This window comes from Lithobates pipiens, unplaced genomic scaffold, assembly GCF_037356315.1.
Source record: "Lithobates pipiens isolate NorthernLeopardFrog02 unplaced genomic scaffold, aLitPip1_a1.2 Scaffold_16, whole genome shotgun sequence".
Taxonomy (NCBI): domain Eukaryota; kingdom Metazoa; phylum Chordata; class Amphibia; order Anura; family Ranidae; genus Lithobates; species Lithobates pipiens.
In genome coordinates this window covers 481,423,394-481,449,830 of record NW_027507748.1, presented here as the reverse complement: position 1 = coordinate 481,449,830, position 26,437 = coordinate 481,423,394, and the positions used below count along the sequence as shown (strand labels likewise).

General features: G+C 42.4%; 1 protein-coding gene across 4 annotated transcripts in view; it reads right to left on the bottom strand.

Moving 5' to 3' along the window:
* Window positions 1–26,437, bottom strand: part of ABCC4 (ATP binding cassette subfamily C member 4 (PEL blood group)) — a 508,465-nt gene that overhangs the window by 407,200 nt on the left and 74,828 nt on the right. For all 4 annotated transcript variants that reach the window (XM_077483041.1, XM_077483039.1, XM_077483040.1 and 1 more), the window contains exon 2: window positions 10,460–10,570. In XM_077483041.1, the coding sequence (XP_077339167.1) occupies window positions 10,460–10,570 (111 nt within the window). The remainder of the gene's footprint in view (window positions 1–10,459; window positions 10,571–26,437) is intronic.

The window sequence follows — 26,437 nt, the reverse complement described above, 5'->3', positions numbered from 1 at the left end:
AACATTCTGCCCAAGTGAATGGAGATTAGACCCATTGTAGCAATTTGTGTTATCACATGATCTAGGCCAGTGGTCATCTACCCTGTCCTCAGGACCCACTAAAAGGCCAGGTTTTATGTATTACCTTGGGGAGATGCAGATTAGAATACTGCAATGACTGAGCAACAATGATATCACCCGTGATGTATTTCAGTTATCTCGCAAACCTGGCCTGTTAGTGGAGGGCAGGGTTGGTGACCACTGATCTAGGGAATCCACAGAAAAAGTAGAAAGAAGGTAGTTGCTGTAATTGCTTGGTTAAAGCATATTCCTTGAATACAAGCTCATGTTAGTTGTTCGTTGCACTAATCCAGTTTTCTGCAGTTTGACATACTGAAATTGCAGTGAGAGTTTGGTTGCAGGGCAGGGTTTGCAAGAGTAAACAGTTTTTTAGGAGCATCTCAAATGTTCTACCTACAGAATCTTTAAATGAAGCCAGATCTTCAACTGGTACAGTTAGATTTAGTGCCAATTCACACTAGTGCGATGCCAGATATCGCATGTAATTCGCAGCGCCAGTGCTGTTCACATTACATGCGATGTCTGTGCGGTGCGATGTCAGCCATACAGATAGTATGGCTGATATCGCACCGCATTCAGTTCAATCACGCACAGGACCCTTTTTTCCTTTCGGACTAGAATCGGATTGCGTGTGTGTTCACACATATGTGATCCGATTCATGTCCGAACTGTCAGTTCGCAGTGCGATATGCGAGCTGAAGTGAAGGTGTCGTTAACATATAATGACACTCCCCAGCAGTTTGCATCTGGCAGTATGAACTGCCATGCATGTCGGGTGCGATGCGGGAACCCGCAGGTGATTCGCAGGGTTCTCGCAACGCACTAGTGTGAACCGGCACTTTGTGCCCAAAGCAACATTACAGGTTGTCCCAAAGCATAGGATCCAGATACAGCTTCCAAATTTTCACCAAGGTTTGTGCCAAGTCGGATGCATTGCTTCTACTTTTGGTATTAGAAGGCAGGTAAGGAGACTATTTAAAAATTTGAAGAATCCAATGATTAAAGCATTTGTTACCCTAACGCTTCATATTCCTAATATAGGTGTCTGCTGTATCATGTACGTTTATGAGAAAGTATCCTCTTTGTATTGCTTTCTTTGTGATATTCCTCCATTGTTCCTGCCAGGCCCTCTGCTTTCCTATTAAAAACTGACCACACTAAGCAAAAGAACACATCATGGTCAGTTCCCTAGCTGTGCTGGGAACTCAGCCTGCTCTCTTCCAATGATCAGACTTGGCCTGACACGTCCCCACTGAACAGCCATCCACTGGGAAGCTCAGTGTGTTGCTGCTTCTCCTCCCCAGCTTTTATGCAGCCAAGAACACAGGGAATGTAATCACTTCTATAAAAAAAAAAAAAAACTACCTTTGTAATACCTACACAAGACAGAATAGGTACCTAATCTAGGACACCAGCAAAAAAACTGAAGATCCACAGAGTGGGTGAACTTCTGCTGTAACTGCTTAAAAAGGGCCTGCTTCTGCTGGAGTTTGGCTTTAAGAGTGGTTGTAATGGAACAAAAAAAAAAAAAAAAAATGCATGTCTATACTTAGCTGCTCTGTGCAATAGAATTGCACAGAGCGGTCCGATCCCCGATATTGCTTTTTCATAGAGTGGAACACTCTAAGATGGGAAGTGTGTTATATGCAGGGCCACAAGATGAAAGTAAAGGGAAAAAAACAAATATGGCCACCACAATAAAGCCTTTTTAATTCCTTGTCCCCATAGCATACTAGCTCAATATGAATTACTTACCCAAGTTCGAAGCCCTCGCAGCGGTCCTCGTTCACCGCTCTGGCGGCCGACATCTCCCCGGGGGGTTACTTCCGGGTATCTCGGTTCTGAATCCATGATTGGCCAGAGCCGCGATAACGTGCATGCACGGGAGCCACCGGCAACGGCACAGTACAAATGAAGCAACAGCATATATGTGCCAATGCTTCAGTTTTCTTAAGTGTGCATGTGCCGATGATGTTGGCACATGCAAATACAGGGATCCCTCCTAAACCGTGTAGGTTTAGGAAATATCCAGTGTAGCTACAGGTAAGCCTAATTATAGGCTTGCCTGTAGTATAAAGTGGTTGTAAAGGATTTACAACCACTTTAAGACCACCCTCCTCATGGGTGAACAGAAATATGGAAGGCCAAAGCAAGCATAGCAAGCAGTTACACTAGAGAACATGTGGACCAGGAAAGAGATGCAGGGGATGTACTTTGTGAGCCCAACACTAGAAATGCTCATGACAGTGGAGAAACATTCTATCCATCACATTGCCACTGTCAAGATAGCTTAGGATTGATCTGTTGCCAATCACTGATATAGAGGATTCGGACACCTCTGTTTACTTATATATACTACATATGTTAATACTTTAGAAGCATTATTTCTATGTTTATTTTTGCAACTATACTTGTACATGTGCCCTTCTTTTAAAAGCTACACAATGATTGTGCTTGAATAATATATAAATGGATACCGTAATCCTAATTAGTGCAATCTTATTTTATTAGGTGACCAAGAATAACAGACATATTTATTGCATGATTCTTTGGTATAAAATTACAATAAAGCCACAGAGAACAAGTTGGCCATTTTTCGAGAATCATCACATTTACAAGGCATATTATATGCAATAGTATAAATGTAGGGAGAACAACCACTGACAGGCTGTGATATCACATAAGGAATTCAAACATATTTTTGCTTAATAAGGCAATGTGTACCGTGATGGTACACTATCATATATAGAAAACAAACCATGTGGGTCACATATCGAGCCATATCAGAAGAAGCATTATTCGTTAATGATCTAAAAACAGAGAAGGGTTAAGCAAAGCCTATAGGTTGAATTAGTAAAGAAGAAAAGAGTCGTCAGATTAAGAGTGGAAAAGGAAAGACACTCCATCTAGGCTAAGGCGTGGTGGCATTAAGGTCGCCCTCTGCCAATGTTACAAACTCTGTGGAGTACCAGAACATGGACCACGAAGTCCACGTAAGGGAGACTTGTTCCTCTATCATTTTCCTGAGCCAACAGAAATTTCAGGTCTCTGATATGATCCACTTCAATAGCCCAGTCACCAAAGTAGGGCATGTTGTTGACTTCCAGTGTCAAGGGATCAAGGTCCGTGCCGTGGCAAAGTGACGCAGCACATCTTTAACTGATTTTACAGGGCCTGTGATTATAGATAGGAGAGCTACCTCCGGTGAGGGTTGGAGAGATGTCGCCATCAGTTTGCAATACAGTTCAAATATTTTTTCCTAAAATTGCCATACAGGAGGGCAGTCCCACCAGATATGGAGTAGAGTGCCTAGAGGATAAGCATCTCCAACACTCGTCCGAAAGGGACAGGTTGAAGTGTCTTATAGTTGCAGGGCATCTGTACCATCTGGATACTAGTTTAAACCCCATTCTCCTGAGATGTGGTAGCTAGAGAGCTTGTGTGTCAGAATGAAGCATTTTTGCCAGTCTATGCACGATATAGGATGTCCCAGTTCAGATTCCCAAGTCCGTGTGTATGGTGGGAGGTCAGAAGAGGAAACGTGAAGCAGTAACGCATAAATTTGTGAGTCTTATTGGGGGGCGGTCCCTAGTAGCATATCTCAAAATCTTGTTGTTTCACATAGGATAACCAATAGAGAGCAAAAGCTATGGGCATATGAAAGGGCTCGTCTCCTCTGAAGCCAATGCGTAGTGAGGGATAGCTCGAGGCGAGGTATTTGTCGTTAAAGAGGGGTCCGTGCAAAGGACTTGGGCAAGTCTCCTACAGTCCTCCGTATGCCAAGGTCCAAACTCCAACTTACTTACGGCTGGTAGGAAAGCAGGGGTCCCGAAGAATGGAGTCATGGGGCCTAGTTGATTAGACACAATGCCATTTAAGGTCAAGCAGTCCCAAAATTAAAGTGTCTGAAGAGTGGGATCAGCCGAAGGAGACGGACCTTTACGACAAATTCTAGGAGTCCACGGTAGAGCGCAGAGCTTGATTGAATTTAAGTAACCCTCTATTTGGACCCATAGTTTGGATGCAGTATGGTAGAACCAGTCCACCATATGTGCGAGTACCGCTGCTTTGTGATATAGAGAAGCTTCTGGGATGCCAGCCCCCCCAGCTTTTGGAAGAGACAGGGTATCATAGTTTATCCTTGGACGAGCCTCTCCTCAAATAAAATTGGAGAACAACCGGCAAAGCTTCCTAAAGTATGAGATCGGTATGGGGACTGCTTGAAATAAATACAGAAAGCAGGGGAGGACATCCATTTTCAATGCATTAATCCTTCATAACCATGAGAACTGTTTGGTTGCAAAGGATGACAAATCCGCCTGAGTTTTGAGGAGTAGGGGAGTGAAGTTCAGTGGTAAGAGCTGGGATGGTCTGTTGGGATTTGTATTCCTAAGTATCAAATAGAGGTGGAGCCGGTCTTAAAAGGGAATGAGGATAAAAGTTGTTGTACAGCCTCCCCTGACAAAGATGTTGAGGATTTCTGACTGACCGTGGTTTACCTTAAAGTTGCTCATGGCCCCAAAGTCCATAAACTCATGCATGATGGAGGGCAGAGAAAAATGGGGCTGGGTCAAACACATAAGCAGGTCATCTGCAAAAAGAACAAGTTTAGTATATACAGGGCCTGTAATAATTCCCTTAATATTAGAGTTATGTCGCAGGGCAACAGGTAAGTGTTCCATAGTGAGGACATAGACGGGAGAGTCCTACGGTATTATGGATATGGAATCAAGGGGGGGGGGGGGGGGAGACAATGAACCATTTATTTGGATTCTGGACAGATAGGAATAGAAGGACATTATCCTAGATATTATTTGGGGACCCAGTCCTATTTGCTGCGAGGACAGTCTAAGAAATTGCCAGTCCACTCAGTCGAATGCTTTCTCCGCATTGACTGGCAAGAGACAAAGGGGGGATGTTATATAACCAAAAGTAGTCAGAAGAAGAGTTTTCAGGGTATTGTCCCTGGTTTCTCACCCACTCACAAACCCAACTTGGTTTAAGTGTATCAAACTGAGTAATGGTGACTGCAAGATATTTGCCAACACCTCGGCAAACACTTTCAAGTCAACTCCTATCAGAGAAATAGGCCTATAATTTGCACAAAAAGTTATGTCTTTGTCTGGCTTTGGGATGAGAGAGATATGAGCTTCTAGTATCCCACTTATGGGTACTGTTGAGGAGGTACTAATATGCCACACTTATGGGCACGGATCAGCAGCATGGATAGGCACCGATGGGCGATACTGATGGGCATTGATTGACAGCAGTGATGGGCAGCACTGATATCCATCACTAATTGGCATGGCTAATGGGCACTTATGGACACTGATTGCTGCCAATGATTGCTGGCACTGGTGGAAAAAGGAGGGCAGTGGGTGGTGATGATCAGTGCCCCGATTACATGTGTAGATGTCTCCCTGCGTGGAGATGCTGCCGATTGTCTCTCCTCGCCACACACTCTGTTAGTGTGAGGCGAGGAGCACCAATTACAGGCATCACCATGTTTACATGTGACCAGCTGTGATTGGACACAGCTGATCACATGGTTAAAGACCTACGGCTCTTTACAGAGATTAGGGTCACGCCACGTCCTAGCAACACAGTGAGGCCGCAATCATCCCATCATATGACTGCGTCCCAGAAGGAGAGTAGCACCAACCCGCCGTCATTTGACGATGGCCGGGTGGCAACTAGTTAAGAAGGGAGTACGAAGGGAGACAAAGAATTTATAACATCAGTGATTTTCTCCTCAAACTCTTAGACAGCGTCCCTATCTAGAGTAGGTAATGCTGTCTTTGCAGTAGGAGAGCCATTGTGAGTGGTTTCCACGTTCCATTGTTTTTGAAGTGCCATCACTATGGCAGCTGAGCACTCCTTCAGATGAGCCCCAATTTTAATAAAACTGCCTTGCAAGACCGCCTTTAATGCCTCCTATTGGATGGACAGGGATTGGTGTCTGCAGCATGATCTGAGAAAAAAAATTAGATACGGTGCCCGTGACCCGTGCAGCACAATCAGAATGTGTGAGATACCTTCCCTGTGGATCAGAAACCTGATTTCTATATGGAGCGATTTGTGGAAGGCAACGGAGGCTCCTCTGGCCTTCTGGGGGGGTGGGTACTGTGAATCCACCCGTTGAAGTATCTATTGAAGCAAGAAGGAATGAAGCCAGATTGGAAGCGCGTCTCTTGTAGTAGAAGCACTTTGACCTGCATTTGGTAGAGGCTTTGTCCCAGTTTTACATTGTATGAGCTGAATTTCAAATCAAGGGCAGGAGGGCTGATATTGAGCCGAGCAGCAGTAACCCGGACTCTGTCTTGGATGGAGGCTTACCTGTTCGGCTTATTACGGATATTTTACTTAAATGTTTTTGGCTACCCTGAGGATCAGGGCCATGATGATGGAGTGTTGAAGTAAAATAAGTAGAAAGAAGGAGGGGGAAAGAGGAGGGGGAGATGGAAGCAGAATTGGGGGGGGGGGGTAGTGGAGAAACGCAGAGGTAAGGAGTTAAGAAGATCAGCAAGAGAACACTCTGGAAAAGGTGTCTAGAAGAAGCTAAAGCGCTCGCAAAAGCAAGACGCTACATGAAATATCACGTTACTGGCACAAACTGCACCAGGAAGTCTGAGTTGTGATCCCGACAACATGGCAGGGATATCTGATAAGTAAATAGCACACCCAACAAATAACAGAGGTGGCAAGGAACAGACTATCTCCCTCAGGCCATCTAATTATAGCCTGTAGCTGTTCCGGGACAGGGGTTTCCAAATTAGTACGAGAACAATCCACTCCCCGCAAAGAAGCCCCATCGTATCAGAAAGGTAGTACCTTAACCGGGGAGGCAAAATTATTTAAGTAAAATATCCATAACGAGCTGAACAGGTAAGCTGCCATCCAACACAGTGTCCAGGTTACTGCTACTCAGCTCAATACCAGCGCTCATTAACGACAATAGTATTTACAATGATCATATTAGCTTATTCGAGTAAACAGCTTGGAGTCTAAATATTTATCACCAGGTGGCTGCCTCGTATAGAGTTCTAAGACAAATCCACAGGGCCTATAAATATATCAGATATGTACCCATTAGGAGAAAAAGTTAAGCCGTCAAATAAGCATCCCATATCAGGGTGAGGCCAGTAGTATGACAAAAAGGACCTCACCCCTATCACCGCCTAGGGCTAAATTCCTCTCCTGTAGAGGAGTCAAGCAGACATACGAGTATCCATGGAGAGAAGAAGATGCCCCAACGCTCAGACATATTAACAGTAACGATGTACAGCACAAGCTATGAAAGGAAGTATTGGATAACGGTAAGGGAAGGCAATCATATGGGCATAATAACCTGAGGAGACAAGTGAATTATTAAATGCACTCTTATCCTCCCAAACCCCAGTTGACCAAGTTGTACCAGCAAAGGGCAGGAAAACTTACCTTATGGCCACAAGGGCTGTGGAAAAAACTATGGTATATCGAGCAGTGTGGTTAAGGGATGACCCTGGGTATAATAAACTCTGGCCTGGCGTATTAGATCCAGTATGGGACAGACTAATCTCTGCATGTATAACGTGTTGCGGGAGAGATCAGGGTATAGGTGAATAGAGGATCTGTCAAAGTCCACAGGGCCCATCCGCCATGCTTTGCACACGATTTCTTCTTTTAGGGTATAATATTGAACTCGGAAAAGTACATCTCGAAGGCGGCCACCTCGGTCCCCTAACTATGTGTACCCAGTCAAGTTCAATGGGAGATTCTCTTTTCCCAAGACCCGATTGAGGATAGAGACAACAGTAGGTCTTAGATCTCTGCCTGACATTGCCTCTGGTATTCCTTGGAGTCGAACGTAGTTTCTGAGACTCCTGTTCTCGCCATCTTCTATACGGAGCTGGTGCTGTCGCATGCAATTTAAATAAGCTGTAGACGTAGATTACAGTGCTAATATACGGGTTGCATGGTCAGACGGGGTAGTGGTCAGCGCTGAAACATCTCCTTCAGTGGCTGAAACTTGTCACTTTATAGCATGCAGTTCCACAAGTAGTGAGGTCTCCATTTTAGCTGCCCAGGACTCAAATGAGGCTTTGAAGGAGGAGAGAAGGGCCGTGGCTTCAGATCTAAGGGGGCCCTCAGAGTCAGCATAGTGCGAGTCTGCCATCAGGGACATGGTATGGGTGATGTCTGACCTGTGATTGGACTGCAGAGAATCTGATCGTGTATCCAGGGGGTCTTCATCCTCGCTGACACAAGCTGCTGCAGGGATTGGGGGGGGGGGGGGGAGGCTTGCTCTTCCCTGTCGTCCGCCCAGTCGTCATTTTGTGTCCTTAGGGTATGTGTGGAGTAAATAGTGCTCATTAGGCTCAGCGGGGTGAGAGGTATCCATAGACATGCAGTAAGTGGGCGTTTGTGGGCTATAAATTACCAGCGTCGGGAAGGCGCAGAGCTCAGTGCTGCACTTCTTCAGCCTTCCTTCGTCAGCCATGCCCCCAGCAGATAATTATAATTAAATCCTCATTAAAGTGTTTGCTACCCCAGCATTTCATATTTCTGATATGTGCCTGCTCTACCATGTACTTGTATGAGGAAAGTATCCTGGTCTCTTTGTATTGCTTTAGGTGAAATCCCTGGTGTCGCTGCCAGTCCCTCCGATTTTTTATTATAAACTGACCATGCTGAGCAGAAGAGAAGTGTGGTCAGTTCTCTAGCTGTGCTGAGAACTCAGCCTGCTCTCCTCCAATAATTAGACTTATCCTGACACAGCCCCTCCTGCACAGCCTTTCATTGGGAAGATCAGTGTGCTGCTGCTTCTCCTCCTTCCCCCAGCTCTTATGCAGCTGAGAACAGAAGGAACAAAGGGTATGTGATCACTTAAAAAAATAAAAATAAAGGGGGGGGGGGAGGAATTGATAATATTTAATACCCCTTTTTTTTTAACTCTTTATTTAAGGTAACAGTTTAAACATAGTATGAAATGACATGCTATAGTCAATGAAATGCATCAATAGACAACAATACAACCATACTCGAGAATCAATGGATGTCAACAAAATAAAAGTCAGGGTTCCAGTACAGAAATATAAAAAAGGTATCCATATGTTTTTTTTTTACTATCTATACACAAATGTTTTGCCTTTCATTTCTATTTTAAACTGAATGGATTGTTTTACAAGGTGATTGTTTACAATCACTTTAAATCACAATAATCAGAGGAGGTGTTTACTGTAAATACCCAATCATCTGCAAGGAAGTTAAGAAAAACAGTTATTTGTTTGTATGTGATTGGAAGTTTGAAGCAAACTCATCTTTTCAATCACTAAGCTAACTGAACATTCTCTGTTCCTATGACTAATCAATACTAATGATCCAATTGAAAACAATACATTACCTGTCTTTCTCCTATCTTATCTCAATGCTCAATAGAGCCACTGAAAGGTCCTCCTAGTTGCTAAACTGCCAATCTACAAATCCCTATATTTAATAAAATATATATGCAGTGTATGTATGTATGTATGTATGTATGTATGTATGTATACACACACACACACCCCCCACGCGTACAGGTACATCTCACTCTAATTTTTAGTAATCCAACATTTCTGTATTAAAAAATCTATTTTTTTATCTTATGTAATATTCAAATTTTCTGAGATACTGAATCTTGGGTTTTCACTAGCTGTAAACCATAATCATCGAAATTAAAAGAAAAATGCCTGGAATATATCACTCCGTGTAATGTATCTATATAAAATATATGAGTTTCACTTTTTGAATTGAATTACTGAAATAAAATTAACTTTTTGATGGTATTCTAATTTTATGAGATACACCTATATATACACAAAACACACACACACACACACACACACACACACACACACACACCTGTATTTAATAACAGCTACACATTACCTTGTTAATCTAACCTACCTCACCCAAAAATCCTTGGTTCTACTATATAAAACATTTTCAATATGTTTTTATTGTTACCAAAGTTAACAAAGATAGTTGGTGCTGTAAAAATGCAATGCCTGCTTAGTAAACCATAAAAAGCAGTACAGTGGCTAAGTGGTCATCACTACCGCCTAGCAGCACTAGAGTCATCGGTTTGAATCCCAACCACTGCCTGCCTGGAGTTTGTATGTTCTCCCTGTGCCTGAGTGCGTTTCCTCTGGGTGCTCCGGCTTCCTTCCACACTCCAAAAACCTATTGGTACGTTCATTGGCTCCCGTCTTAATTGGCCCTAATATGTGTATGAATATGAGTCAGGGACCTTAGATTGTAAGCTCTGTGAGGGCAGGGAGAATGTACAATATATATTGAAAGCGCTGTGTAAATTGATGAACCTGTAACAAATAAAATTAAGACTATAATTTAACATTTAAACACAAAAGAGAACTCTTACCGCTGGAGTTCTTCTCCAAGTCTCTCTGAAGTGTCTTCTGGTAGCACGTTATACAAGTCATCTTCTTCAAGCTTCCGTTTGTGACCAATAAGAAATAAAGAATTCAACCAGCTTAAAAAGAAAAAAAATAAGAAGAATAATAATTACTATATTTGCACTTTAAAATGCATATAATACACAATACAAGAGACAAAACTATAAATAAATAAATAAAAATAAAACACTTTTCCCAGTGTTTGTTGAGAGGCAATATCACTACTACAAGACTGTATATTAAGAAATTAGCGAGGCTGGTTACATCATACGACTAATTTTAAAGTTGTCAAAGAATGTATACATCTGGAAATAAAAGGTTACTTAAAATTGCTTTACACTAAAATTTGTCCAAAAATACTCAGAGGAACCCTTTCCAAGACTGCTTAAAGTATATTTGGCATTTAATCCATACATGAGGTGAAGGAAACTGACCAATAAACAAAGGCTAACATTTATTGTCAGGATAGAAAAAATGTATATTACAAGTGCTTCCATTGTGATCCGGGTGAAGAGGAAGTGTGTATGAGGGGCAAAACAGGCTCCAAATTTCAGATGTGACCATAGCCAAATGTGTCAAATATCTGGCTGCAATGGAGCCACCTCCAAGTCCCCCTTTCCAATCACTACCCTTGACATCCCAATCCTGAACCTCTCCATCTGATTTCCTCTCTCTTTTTCCTCTTTTCTCTCTTGTCTACCTCTTGAATTAGAATGAGTTCTTATATCATCGCATGAACCTTCTCCATCAACTCACTGCCGAGGATGTAGGTTGAGCTATATAAAGTCGCACTTCCATCAAAGAATGGATTCATCACTGGGGCATGAAATTATAAATATTAGTGGTGCACTGAAATTAAATTTCTGGTGCCGAAACTAAATAAAGGAAAATTCAGGATGCACTTGACTGAAACCAAAATCGAAGTTGACATCTTTTAAAATATATATATTTATTTTTTTATAAATCATTGCATTATATTTGACTTTTTAATTAATAAACAGAATTTTAAATGAATATGAATTTATTGTTGGCCATTATTGGCACCTTTTGAATCAATGTTAAAAATCCTGCTTGCTACCTTCTTCATGTATAGTTGGGTCAGTTAAAAGAAAAAACGCACCAAAAATGCACCCAATACATTGAGTTACATGACCAATGAAAAACGCACCATAAGCACAGGGAAAAAAAAACCTGCAGTAAAATTGCAGCAAAATCCCGGTAAAATCGTGACAAAATTGCGGGCATTTTTGGCAGCCATTTTCGGCACCTTTTTTTCTTCTACTGATTGAATCCTTACTCCGTAATTCTTTCATGCAGACATCACATGCACATTTGACAGCATTTTTTGAGCTTTGGCATAATATTTCTAAATTGCAGCGTAAAAGAAAAAAAAAGCAGTACATAAATTTTTTTTACAGGTTACAGAGCTTGAGTTACAGAGGAAGTCAAGGGCTAGAATTATTGTTCTTGCTACGATTGCAGCAATACCTCACATGTGTGGTTTGAACACCATTTTCATATGTGAGCGCTAATCACGTACGCAAGCTTGGAGGGACTGGGCGTGTTTACATTTTTATTTTATCCTTTTTTACCCTTTATGTTTACATTTTTACACTGTTCTTTTTAAAAAAAATAATAATTGTGCCACTTTTATCCCTATTGCAAGGAATGTAACCATCCCTTGTAATAGAAAAAAAGCATGACAGGACCTCCTAAATATGAGATCTGGGGTCAAAAAGACCTCAGATCTCATATTTACACTAAAATGTAATGAATGAAAAAAAAAGTAATTTGAAAAAATAAAATAAAAATGTTGCTTTAGGAGCTATGAGCTTAAGTGATGGTTTGAAGTTGCTTCCACCCTGCAATGGTAGGGAGATGGGTGGGGGTCATCTTCCTCTCATTTATCTCCATACCTAACAGGGAGAAGGACACGATTGCCTCTGGTGCATGGCGGGAGACCTCTCCCAACGCGGGATAAAGGTGATCTCACCGAGAATCCGCTGCAGAGACCACATATCTGAAAGCGGACCGCCCGCTGAAAATGAGAATACTAGGGTTATGGTAGGAGGGAGGACAGAGAACACCAGGATCAGAAAGTTTTTTTTGCAGAATGCAGAAAACAAATCTCATAGTGACTGAGTGAGTATGAACAGCATGTAATACACCATTTATTAATAATCTCTTATGATATGTGTTTCGTGGCACTTTAATGGTGGCCACATATTTTTATGATAGTTCAAACAGTCATTTAATGTGGATAACTAATCGAACTGAAATAAAATTGCCATCCAAAAGAATCTGCATTTTATGTATTATGTGAGCCCTTAATCATATTCAGCTCTGCTAAGTCAATCGGCCTTCAATTAATCGGTGGAATTTTTCTGATAATTTTAATCAATCAAAAAAAATATCTGCACGTGTGTTGGTGAACCGATCATAATATAGATCAATTAAATGCTTGTTTTAGTGGCCAGTTTATGACTGATAAATCTCATTTCGATTCATATTTTCAGTCGATTACCAAGTGTGAAATACAGTGTGTATTAAAACATTCAATATTTTAATTGATGATGAATTGCTTGTTTGTGATCAATCATACCTAGAGCAAGGTGTATAATGCAACAAATCTTCCTAGACAAACATGCAGCTTTACGAGATCCTTCAGTGAAACCTCTCATCTGTGAGCTAGAGTCACAAAGTTTTGAGTACATATGAAAAAAAAAAAAAAACACATCTGGTTTTATTATTGCCATCACTTCCCTGTTCTCTGCAACACACCAGACTGCCAAAGATGCCACTTTCCGCAATCCGTTTTCAGAAGTGATATAATCCATAATATAACCATGGAAAAGTCTAACAAATATCCTCCTAAATTAACAACTTGGCTTCTCATTTCTTTATCTAGAGTTAAACAGGATAATACATCTTGTAAATAAAGGATATGACTTGCCTTGTTCCCAGAAGCTCAACATTTACGAATGTTTTGATGTAACTGTAAGCCTGCTGCTTTTCCTGAAAATTTGGGCTATTTTATGTTACACAATACTGGCTACAAAAAGAATACTCACAGATCCCCAGGACACCATTGTGCAAACATATTTATATTTCTGCTCCACCATAGCAGTCTTACATTCTGCGCTCTTCATGAACTTAAAGCGGTATTATTGGAAATTGGATTACAGTAATAAAAAGAGTGGAAGTACAATTCTTTGAAAATTTTAGATCCATGTATGCCAGTGTTTCTTAAAGTGGGTTGTATCATAGTTTTTTTTAAGGGTAGCGTTAGTTTCATAGTGTGCTTGGGTGTTGAGTCTTATGACGTCTGAAAGATTAGGGCTTCGATTGATTTCCACATTTTGGTAATAGTAAGGCCGCGTACACACGGGCGGACTGTTCGCCCAACTTTGTCCGTCCAACAGTTTCGGCGGACAGTCCGCTCAAACTTAGCATGGACGGACATGCCCACACACGACGAAAGAACAGTTTGCTGAAACCGTGCGCGATGACGTTTCGACACGTACGACGGATCGAAAAATTTTGACGTCCAATACACTGCAATGCAACCTTCCGACGTGGAAATCCTTTCTGAGCATGCGCGAGACTTAGTTGGCCGAACAAGCCTACACACGAGCGAACAGTCCGCTGAAACCTTGTTTCAGCGGACAGTTTTTCGGAATTTCCGTAAGACCTTGTTCGTCCAACTGTCCGCTGAAACTGTCCGCTGAATGCCCACACACGAGCGGACTGTCCGCTGAAACACTGTTCAGCGGACAAAGTTGGGCGAACAGTCCGCCCGTGTGTACGCGGCCTAAGTCTTACAGCTATAAGTATGTTAGCTACTATTTTTCAGTAGTGAGGTGGAAAGATGTCAAGGTTAATACTTCACATGGCCATAGCTGGTGAGATTTTTATTAGGTTACTTGTAAGAGGTAATGAATGTTGATACAGAGTTCCAGAAGCTAGTCAAATTCTTTCAGCTCCATAGTGTGTGAAATAGGGACCCAATTTAGTCAATAGAACGTCAGCATAATGGGGATGACGTAGGAAACTTGTTTGCCAATTTAGAAGCAAATCTATTCAAAATCTTTTGGGAATCATCCTAATGTTCAATACAGGATGTGGCTGTGTTGTTGATTCTCATAGTGTTATACCAACATTCCTCAGAGAATGATCAAGCCAGATTTTTCTCCCCATTTAGTCATATTATTTTTCTCATACTTAGGATATTGAGAAAATAGCTTATAGAAAAATGCTATACTCTTAGCCCCTGTACACACGGTCGGAGATTTCAACAACCAAATCCGTCGGATTTTGTCCGAAACTGTTACATACACACAGTCGGACTAAGTTGTCGCAAAATCCGATCTTTCAAAACGTGATGACGTAATTTCGTTACGATGGGACTACATTCAGGCTAGTAGCCAATAGCTTTGATGTAGGAATTTGATCTGAGCATGCGTGGCACTTGGTCTGATCAAAATTCTCTACACATGATCGGAGTATGTCCGACCGGCCCAGTTGGTCGGGAAATTTCCAACATGTTGGAAAATTGGGTCCGACGGATATTCCGATGCATACCACACACAGTCGGATTATTTGACGACACGGTCCGATAGGACACATTCCGACGGATTCTCCGACCGTGTGTACAAGGGCTTAGACTTCTCAATTTTGTGGATTGTGAAATATTTCCATATAGAGGATGGAATGGTAAAACCTTTTATTTGGTCTAACATATTTCAGCTGATCGTATTTATGCAATTTATTGATTAATATATTTCTTTGTTTTCATTGGCGAGGTGATCAAAAAAATTAAAACCCTGGGTAATCCAATTATACATCGAAAGGCAGGCTCTGCAATACTCAAAGGCTCTCAGAGGGATAGGTATATTCTGTATTACATCTAGAATATGAAGTTTTGACACTAGAAATTTCCATGCTGTCAATGAAACTTTAATGCATAGTAATCTAGGTATAATTATCTTAGGAAACAGGGTATAAGCCAACGTTAGGGCATGGAGGTCATTGCCTTTAGTAGACTCAATTTCGATGGAAAACCATTACGTTCCTATGCATTTAACAGGAATCCCCCCACGAGGTACTTTGGTACAAATTCCCTTCATGGAACTTTTCGTGTAAAGGGATGGTTTTGGTTGCTATGGACAATCTCCAGTTTCCAGGCAGAAAGAACAGTATTTATAATTTAAAACTGCATGCAGGGCACTGGGCAGACCACTAGGGACAAAAGGGAGGTGAAATTATTTCATACAGTAATGTAATCTGTAAGATTACAGTGTACTGTATGTATAGTGTGTTTTCATTTTTGAATTTGGCGCCGTGCACTGTTCCCTTGCTTCGCAACGCTTGCAGGGAATGGAGCCCGGCTCTGATGAATCGAGCGGAGGCACAGCTGCCGCACAAAGCGGGAGAACATTGCAGGATCCTGGGGACAAGGTAAGTACGCTGTACCAGGATACTGCGATGCGATCTTGAGTGTGGCTCGGGGTTACCACATTTGGTACTAAAAATCCACCCGGAGCCAGACTCGGGAATATCGTCAGGGAGGTTAAAAGCACCACCAAGTGACCTAGACGGTGGACAAAAGCTGCCAACAGACAGCTCCTTTTTCCATAAGCCAGCAGGCTGATCAAATACAAACAATGGATTCCTCCATCCACAGAATCGAGGTGGATAGGGGACACCTCCCCAATAAGACATAGGGGTTGATTTACTAAAGGCAAATAGACTGCCCTTTGCAAACTCCAGTTGCACTCTTCAAGAGCAGTTAATGAGAAGAAAGCTCAGTCTATTTGCCTTCAACCCCATTCTATTCGAACAAATGAGGACTCTACACTGATTGAGAAAAATGTTCCAACATTCCCGTTCAACAGAAGTCAATCATTAAATCGACTTCTGTCAACCAGGAGCGACCACACATGGATTGAAATTCAGCCAGCTGAACCGGGCAAATTGCAATCAAACTATAGCCAGCTTTATGCAAGTAATAATTGCTTTAAAAGGGAGGTAAAAAGAGAAAAAAAAAAAAAAAACACTATTGAATTGGTAAGAGGGGGACATATCTGGACTTATTTTTGTGATCTGCATGGATCTATTCCAAACTTCCCTGACACTGGCATTAAAGCCACCTTCACACTGATGCGCTGCCTGTGTTGACGGTAAAGCACCATTCGTTTTAACAGCGATTTACCGCCATTTTAGTGGCGCTTTTAACCCTCACTAGCAGCCGAAAAAGGGTTAAAACCGCAACGCGCCCCTGTCGAAAATGATTTGCAGGCACTTCGGCAGCGCTGCTCATTAATTACAATGGGAGGGTTAGGAGCAGTGTATACACCGCTCCTGCAATGCCCCAAAGATGTTGCTTGCAGGACTTTTTTTAACCGTCCTGCAAACACACCGCCCCAGTGTGAAAGCGCTTGGGCTTTCACACTGGCGCTGCAGAACAGGCAGTTTACAGGCACTATTTTTAGAGCAAAAACACCTCAGTGTGAAAGTGGCCTGAATTCTAAATTGTAAGTAGATGTGTTCACAGTGTGGGCAACGAGTGACAAAAAAAATGCTCCGAAAGGTAAGTATATCTACACAATCAATTCATATATGCACCAGCCGATATGACAGCACAAAAGAATATATTCTCATCTTGTTAACAAACTCAATGAAACAAATGTAAAAATAACATTTGCTTATACATAAAACTAGACTGAGGATTCAGCAAGAGAAATGAACAGCAACGCTAATGTTTTATGAGATGACGGTTCATTTTACACGCATAAGCCTAGTCATAAACCTAGACATATGATAACACATGCACAAAGTCATAAAATGTATACTCATTGAGTATGCGGAATGCTAACTTTGACTTTGTGCACAATAGTGACTTGGTGGCACAGATCACCAATATTTAATAATATATTATACCAAATGTTAAGACAAAATACTGTTACACTTTTGAAAGAATATGGTGTACATCTAGATTTCCACGCTTAGGCCCCATACACACTATTAGATTTTCTGCATATTTTTATCTTCAGATTTACCAAAACCATATAATATGAGGTCAAACCTTAAGAGTTTTAATTTGTATGCAATCAGACATGCCCTTGCACTACATAGTTTCGGTAAATCTGAAGACAAAAATCTGCAGAAAATTGAATAGTGTGTATGGGGCTTTACAATTGTGTTTTTCATCTGAATAACAATATACAGTATTATTCTAAGGCCTCGTATACACTTGCAGTTTGGGGGCATTGGAAACATGCAGCTGAGCCATGTTTTTACTGAACCCAACCGTTTTACCTGAATGGTGCTGCAGTGCAGTAATGCGGGTTTTTAGGGGTTAAAACAGGGGGTGAGGAGGCAAAAGTATACATTTTGCAAACAGGTAATTTTTCTCCTTCATTGGTGTATGCTGATGAGGCTGCACTAATGGGCACTGATAAGGCGGCAGTGATGGGCACTGATCGGCGCTGGGAGGTGACACTGATAGGCAGCACTGTTATGGGCATCCCCTTCTTTCTCTTATGCCTTGATACCAGTAAAACTAGCGCCATTACACAAGAGCCCAGGATCCACAGATTGCATCACAGTGGCACATACTGTGAACGTGGAGTACCCCTGGAGGGGTGAGGCGCTCTGGTGAGTGCATTTGTAATAGGATAAGCACGGATAAGAATCACAGCACCAAGTATCACCCATATGAGAAGAAATTTCCTGAAAAAGTCGTTTAATCATGGGGCACGTTTTTTGAGCACAAGTCACTTTGTTTATCTTTATTTTTTATTCTTTTTGAGCACTAGCCACTTTGTTTATCTGTTTACATCCTATACAGTATATTTATAGCATTTTTTCATGTAGTGGTAAGATGTGGGTTTCTGCACAAGGGTCATTATATATATATATATATATATATATATATATATATATATATATATATATATATATATATATATATATATATACACACACACACACACATACATATATACACATACATATACATACACACTGGCAATAAGGGCCTTCTTTATTTTGAGCAGAATAACGTAATACACTACAATTTACATTATATTTTTTATTTGTTTACAATTGCATTTTTCTCTTTTTTGCACACTATTTTGGTCATATTAGAAGTTTTGGTGCACAAGCCAGGTTTAATTGATATAACCATCACTTTCCTATGACCACATGGTTTAACTTGTTTTATTTGTGTTATTTACCTACACATTCCAGAGGGTCTAACACAGTTTTTTTAATCAATTTTTTTAAGCTAATACATTTCTTAATCACTTTATTTGCCCAGATTGGCAATTGCATGAGCACATGGTTTGATTAATTAAATTGATTTTGTCATTCACTAACACACAGGTGTAACACAGCTCCCTAATCTAATTTATTTTCAATCCATCATTTGCATTAGCCCAAGGGGGGCAATCAAAAATCGTTTCATTTTTCTAGAGCCAAGTAGCCAATTGAGGGGCTACATTATAGCAGTCCAGTACAGGCCAAGGTTTAAACACACAAAAGCCTTTATTTCTAGAACGTATCATACTCCGCTGTGTGGTAAAGTAGGGAAATATATCCCCGGTTCCATCAAGTATAACATTTCTTAAATTTTTTTGTTCAATTTTTGTTCCCTTTTCTATCTATAGTGGTATAACCTGCAGAGGATATAACACAATATCATTAATTCATTGAAACAGCGCCAAACCTACCGCAACATTTTTTTATTTAGGTGGCACTGACTGGCACCACTGGTGGGGATTGATAGGTGGCACTGATTTGGGGAACTGGCAGGTGGCACTGGCAGGGGGTACTGGTGGGCACAAATGAGGCAGCTTCCCCTGATCCTCTTCGGGAACCGATGTCCCTTGCACAGAAGCCGGTGATCGGCTTTTTTTTCTCCTCACGCTGTATGTGGAGGAAAGAAAAACGATTACCGATCTGCTAACATCACGTGATCAGCTGTCTTTGGCCGACAGCTGATCATGTGGTAAGGGGCCAGAATCAGACCCTTACTCCGATCTGTGATCACCCGAGTCTCATTGACAGCAGGGGCATGCGGTGAGCGTGCAAAGGGGAGGATGTCTATTGACAGCCTCCCAGCAAAGTAGATCCGCACTGTAGCCGTCATTCGGCTATATCACAGCTCTGAAGGGGTTAAGATGCCCCCAGGGTCAAATTCAATAAGGCCAACACATATGCGCCTATTCAATAAAACAGTGCAAGGAGCAATGTGTGAACTGCAAACAATCCAAATCAATCCTGTACTGGTATTATCTGGTAAAGTTTGATTTTGACATTTGGTTTCCATTGGTCGCATTCTGAAGTTCCCTGTTTAGGTGGACAGTGAAAGATTCAGTGACCTGCCTAAGCTTGGGTTCACACTATTGCAATGCGGGAACCAGTGCGATTCCAGCGACAGTTCCCACATCGCATCTCCCTCGCAGGCAGTTCACGCTGCCCTCTGCGAACCGCTGCGGGTGTTAATACAGTATATAGTGTGAATCCAATGCGAGTTCAACCATACAACTTCATGGCTGAAATCGCATTGCACAGACATTGCATGTGATCGGCACAGCAATGTGGTGGGAATTACGAGATGTCTGTTCACAATAGTGTGAACCCAGGCTAAAGGGTGTGTCACTGTTACAAGACAGAAACCACGTCCAGCTATTTGGATTTATTTTTGCTGCCATTTACAAACCGTCATAACAAAATGCAAAAATGCACAATTCTCTTTCAATGCAAATTTAGGAGGGGAGGGGTTGGTTAACCAGCTCTTTTACTAAGGGCCAGTTCACACCAGGGATCAGTGCGTTGCAATTTGAGCCCTTTAATTTTTAATTTTTAATAAGATGAAGCGCACTGGACCGCAGCAAAAATAGTGCATGTACTACTTTAAAAAAACTCAGAGCAAACGGAACGCATGGTACTTGCGATCAAGTGCATGCAAACACACTGCTTTTGCGTGTAAATAACATAACACTGATGCCCACTACAGATTGCAACTGTACAGAACGTGCGTTTCCTGCACACCACGTTCTAGTGTGAAAGGGCCCCAAGTGCCAATTACTAAATTCCGTGCTCTAGTGCCTTCTGGACTGCACAGTAATATTCACACACCCCTCTATCTGCACTAACAGGAAAATGGAGGTTGCTAGTATAATACCTATTCCACATAACACCACAGAAAAGTGACGGCAGGAAAAAAAAAAAAAACTAAGTAGTCCATCGAGTCTGCCCGTTTTTTGGGGTTTTTTTGTCTAGAGTATAGATCTAGGTTTGTCACAGTTCCTATACATTTCTGTGACTTCTGTTGGGCTTTAAAGAACACCTGTCATGGGAGAAATATGAAGGGCGCCACTGCTTACTTCTCTAGCTAAAACAAAACTGCCTATTGCCAACAAAGTGCTCAGCGTGCGGCGCTAAACTCGCATAGAAAATCTCTACAGAAATAGCCACCACAATCTGTTGCAAATAAATATATACAGTGGTGTGAAAAAGTGTTTGCCCCCTTCCTCATTTCCTGTTCCTTTGCATGTTTGTCACACTTAAGTGTTTCGGAACATCAAACCAATTTAAACAATAGTCAAGGACAACACAAGTAAACACAAAATGCAATTTGTAAATGAAGGTGTTTATTATTAAAGGTGAAAAAAAATCCAAACCATCATGGCCCTGTGTGAAAAAGTGATTGCCCCCTAAACCTAATAACTGGTTGGGCCACCCTTAGCAGCAACAACTGCAACCAAGCGTTTGCGATAACGTGCAATGAGGCTTTTACAGCGTCCTGGAGGAATTTTGGCCCACACATCTTTGCAGACTTGTCCTAATTCAGTTACATTAGAGCAGGCATGTCCAAAGTCCGGCCCGCGGTTCGGTTTTGAACGGCCCGCCTGGTCTTTCTCAATTTAGTGTGCCGCGGGATCAGGGCTGTCAGATGAGCCGATCCCCGGCACTGTGAGAAGCTCCGTGAGCTTCAAAAGTGAAAGTAAAGTGCAGAGGATTGTGCTGTGCTCTCTGCTTCCCCCTACAGTGCAGTACGCGGCTGAATGAGGAAGCTGCAAAGGTACTGTACTATGCTACAAGCTAAATTAGTGTGAAAAAGGGCTTTATTCATGTGTGTGTGTGTGCGCACATGTGTCTGTATCTGTGTGTGTGCGCACATGTGTCTGTATCTGTGTGTGTGCGCACATGTGTCTGTATCTGTGTGTGTGCGCACATGTGTCTGTATCTGTGTGTGTGCGCACATGTGTCTGTATCTGTGTATGCACATGTGTGTGTGTGTGTGTGTCTGCATCTGTGCGCACACATGTGTCTGCATCTGTGCGTGCGCACACATGTGTCTGCATCTGTGCGTGCGCACACATGTGTCTGCATCTGTGCGTGCGCACACGTGTCTGCATCTGTGCGTGCACACACGTGTCTGCATCTGTGCGTGCACACACGTGTCTGCATCTGTGCATGCGCACACATGTGTCTGCATCTGTGCGTGCGCACACATGTGTCTGCATCTGTGCGTGCGCACACATGTGTCTGCATCTGTGCGTGCGCACACATGTGTCTGCATCTGTGCGTGCGCACACATGTGTCTGCATCTGTGCGTGCGCACACATGTGTCTGTATGTGTGTGTGTGTGCACATGTGTCTGTATGTGTATGTATGTGTGTGTGTGCACATGTGTCTGGATGTATGTGTGTGTGTGTGTGTGTGTGTGTGTGTGTGCACATGTGTCTGGATGTATGTGTGTGTGTGCACATGTGTCTGGATGTATGTGTGTGTGTGGGCACATGTGTCTGGATGTATGTGTGTGTGTGGGCACATGTGTCTGGATGTATGTGTATGGTGTGTGAACATGTGTCTGGATGTGTTTGTGTGTGCACATGTGTCTGGATGTATGTGTGTGTGTGCACATGTGTCTGTATGTGTGTGTGTGTGTGTGTGTGTGTGTGTGCACATGTGTCTGTATGTGTGTGTGTGTGTGCACATGTGTCTGTATGTGTGTGTGTGTGTGTGTGTGCACATGTGTCTGTATGTGTGTGTGCACATGTGTCTGTATGTGTGTGTGTGCACATGTGTCTGTATGTGTGTGTGTGTGTGCACATGTGTCTGTATGTGTGTGTGTGTGCACATGTGTCTGTATGTGTGTGTGTGTGTGTGTGCACATGTGTCTGTATGTGTGTGTGTGTGCACATGTGTCTGTATGTGTGTGTGCACATGTGTCTGTATGTGTGTGTGCACATGTGTCTGTATGTGTGTGTGCACATGTGTCTGTATGTGTGTGTGCACATGTGTCTGTATGTGTGTGTGTGCACATGTGTCTGTATGTGTGTGTGTGCACATGTGTCTGTATGTGTGTGTGTGCACATGTGTCTGTATGTGTGTGTGTGTGCACATGTGTCTGTATGTGTGTGTGTGTGCACATGTGTCTGTATGTGTGTGTGTGTGCACATGTGTCTGTATGTGTGTGCACATGTGTCTGTATGTGTGTGCACATGTGTCTGTATGTGTGTGTGTGTGCACATATGTCTGTATGTGTGTGCACATATGTCTGTATGTGTGTGTGCACATATGTCTGTATGTGTGTGTGCACATATGTCTGTATGTGTGTGTGTGCACATATGTCTGTATGTGTGTGTGTGCACATATGTCTGTATGTGTGTGTGTGCACATATGTCTGTATGTGTGTACACATGTGTCTGTATGTGTATGTATGTGTGTGTGTGTGCACATATGTCTGGATGTATTTGTGTGTGTGCACATGTGTCTGTATGTGTGTGTGTGTGTGTGCACATGTGTCTGTATGTATGTCTGTACGTGTGTGCATTTATGTCTGTATGTATGTGTGCACATGTGTCTGTATGTATGTCTGTGTGTGTGCATGTATGTGTATGCGTGTGTCTGTATGTGTGTGCATGTATGTCTGTATCTGTGTGTGCACATGTGTCTGTACGTATGTCTGTGTGTGTGTGTGCATGTATGTGTATGTCTGTATGTATGTGTGTGTGCACATGTGTCTGTATATCTGTATGTGTGTGCATGTATGTCTGTATATCTGTAGGTTTGTGCATGTATGTCTGTATCTGTGTGTGCACATGTGTCTGTATGTAATGTCTGTATGTATGTGTGTGTGTGCGCGCGCGCGCGCATGTGTCTGTGTGCATGTCTGTAAGTATGTGCATGTGTCTGTATGTCTGTGTGTCTGTGTGTCTGTGTGTCTGTGTGCGCGCACATATGTATGTCTGTATGTGTGTGCATGTATGTCTGTATGTATGTGTATGCATGTGTCTGGATGTGTGTGCGGCGTGCATTTGTCTGCAAGTGTGTGCATGTATCTGTGTGTATGTTACGTTTAATCTGGACCCCCCCCCCATTCTTATACCATCAAAACTGCTTTTGTAGGGCTTGTGTGTGATATTAGCCAGGACTGCTGCTCCTCTGAAAAGCAATCCATGCACAGATCTCTTTTCAGAGGCATTTGAATGGCGGTAAAGAGGCATTATGTTGCCTCCTCACCACCTGTTTTAAGCCCATAAATGCAACATCTGTGTGGCTGCGTACTGTGTGTAGGGCAGCCCATTAATTTCAATGGACTTCCCTACTCACAAATGCAGGGAAAGAAGTTCCTGAGTTTTTTTTTTTTTTTTTTTTTAATTGCACTGCACCAAAAGCACCCTACATTTTCCAATGTGTGGGGTACCATTAAGAATTAACGGTACCCCGTAAAGTGCAGAGCATTCGTCTGTGTGTTGGGAACGAGCGCGACAAAGGCAAGAGAATTCTTGTTGGGCCGTGTATTAGCGCTCGGATGGACACACTTAGACCGAATTTTCAATGGTTCAAAGAATGTCAGGCAAAATGGTCGGCCCTCACGCATGTTCACTTCATCAAATCTGGCCCTCTTTGAAAAAAGTTTGGACACCCCTGCATTAGAGGGTTTTCGAGCATGAACGGCCTTTTTAAGGTCATACCACAACATCTCAATAGGATTCAGGTCAGGACTTTGGCTAGGCCACTCCAAAGTCTTCATTTTGTTTTTCTTCAGCCATTCGGTGGTGGACTTGCTGGTGTGTTTAGGATCATTGTCCTGCTGCAGAACCCAAGTTCGTTTCAGCTTGAGTACACGAACAGATGGTCGGACATTCTCCTTCAGGATCTCTTGGTAGACAGCAGAATTCATAGTTCCTTTTATCACGGCAAGTCTTCCAGGTCCTGAAGCAGCAAAACAGCCCCAGACCATCACACTACCACCACCACCATATTTTACTGTTGGTATAATGTTCTTTTTATGAAATGCAGTGTTCCTTCTACGCCAGATATACTTGGACACACACCTTCCAAAGAGTTCCACTTTTGTCTCATCCGTCCACAGAATGTTGTCCCAAAAGTCTTGGGGATCATCAAGATGTGTTGTGGAGAAATTGAGACGAGCTTTGATGTTCTTTTTGCTTAGCAGTGGTTTTCTCCTTGGAACTCTGCCATGCAGGCCATTTTTGCCCAGTCTTTTCCTGATGGTGGAGGCATGAACGCTGACCTTAACTGAGGCAAGTGAGGCCTGCAGTTCCTTGGACGTTGTTGTGGGGTCTTTTGTGACCTCTTGGATGAGTCGTCGCTGCGCTCTTGGGGTAATTTTGGGCGGCCGGCCACTCCTGGGAAGGTTCACCACTGTTCCATGTCTTCGCCATTTGTGGATAATGGCTCTCACTGTGGTTCGCTGGATTCCCAAAGCTTTGGAAATGGCTTTATAACCCTTTCCAGACTGATAGATCTCAATTACTTTCTTTCTCAATTGTTCCTGAATTTCTTTGGGTCTCGGCATGATGTGTAGCTTTTAAGGATCTTCTGGTGGACCTTACTGTGTCAAGCAGCTCCTATTTAAGTGATGCCTTGATTGTGAACAGGTGTGGCAATAATCAGGCCTGGGTGTGGCTAGAGAAATTGAACTCAGGTGTGGACAACCACAGTTATAGTATGTTTTAACAAGGGGGGCAATCACTTTTTCACACAGGGCCATGATGGTTTGGATTTTTTTTCACCTTTAATAATAAACACCTTCATTTACAAATTGCATTTTGTGTTTACTTGTGTTGTCCTTGACTATTGTTTAAATTGGTTTGATGTTCCGAAACACTTAAGTGTGACAAACATGCAAAGGAACAGGAAAAGGGGGCAAACACTTTTTCACACCACTGTACGTGTGTTAAATAATGATTGCAAGTATATAAACACATAATGAGTCCAACCTGAAAGACAAAAGGGTGGGTGGCCCATCAACTAGACATGAAAAGCGGACACCGATGACGGTACAGCTTGTATGGAAAGGGAACTTTGTCTGTATACCAAAGACAAGAAGGGAGAGAAAAACAAAGGCAAAAGCCATAGTGCGTTTATTAAAAAGACCAAAAGTTCTACTCAAAGGGTTAAAACATTAGGAACAGAGCGACATCTCCAGGCACCTTGACCTTGGATCTACGTAGGGATGGATGAACAGCGTCCAGGAAACTGTCACGTAATCAAGGCTGGTGTGGCCACGGATGAGCCACAAGGATCCGTCGCTCCATCAGAACCACCCCCCCCCCCACCCAAATTAGCATCGCCACTGAAGTTTGGGGGCCAGTAAGTCAGAGTGACTGTTGTCTTTAGTTTATCCACCATCACACTTAGTTACATGACAGCAGTCCAGGCGAGTGCCTGGGAGGTATCAATGCCGATCCTTCCCCCTCTATCACAGTGCTGGGTTGATTTACTAAAACTGGAGAGTGCAAAATCTGGTGCAGCTGTGCATGGTAGCTTCTGACTTTAGCTTTAACAATAAAACCCGGAAGCTAATTGGTTTCTATGCAGGGCTGCACCAGATGTTGTACTCTACAGTTTTAGTAAATCAATCCCAGTGTGTCTCTTTTGCATTAAAAATCCTGCCTGTT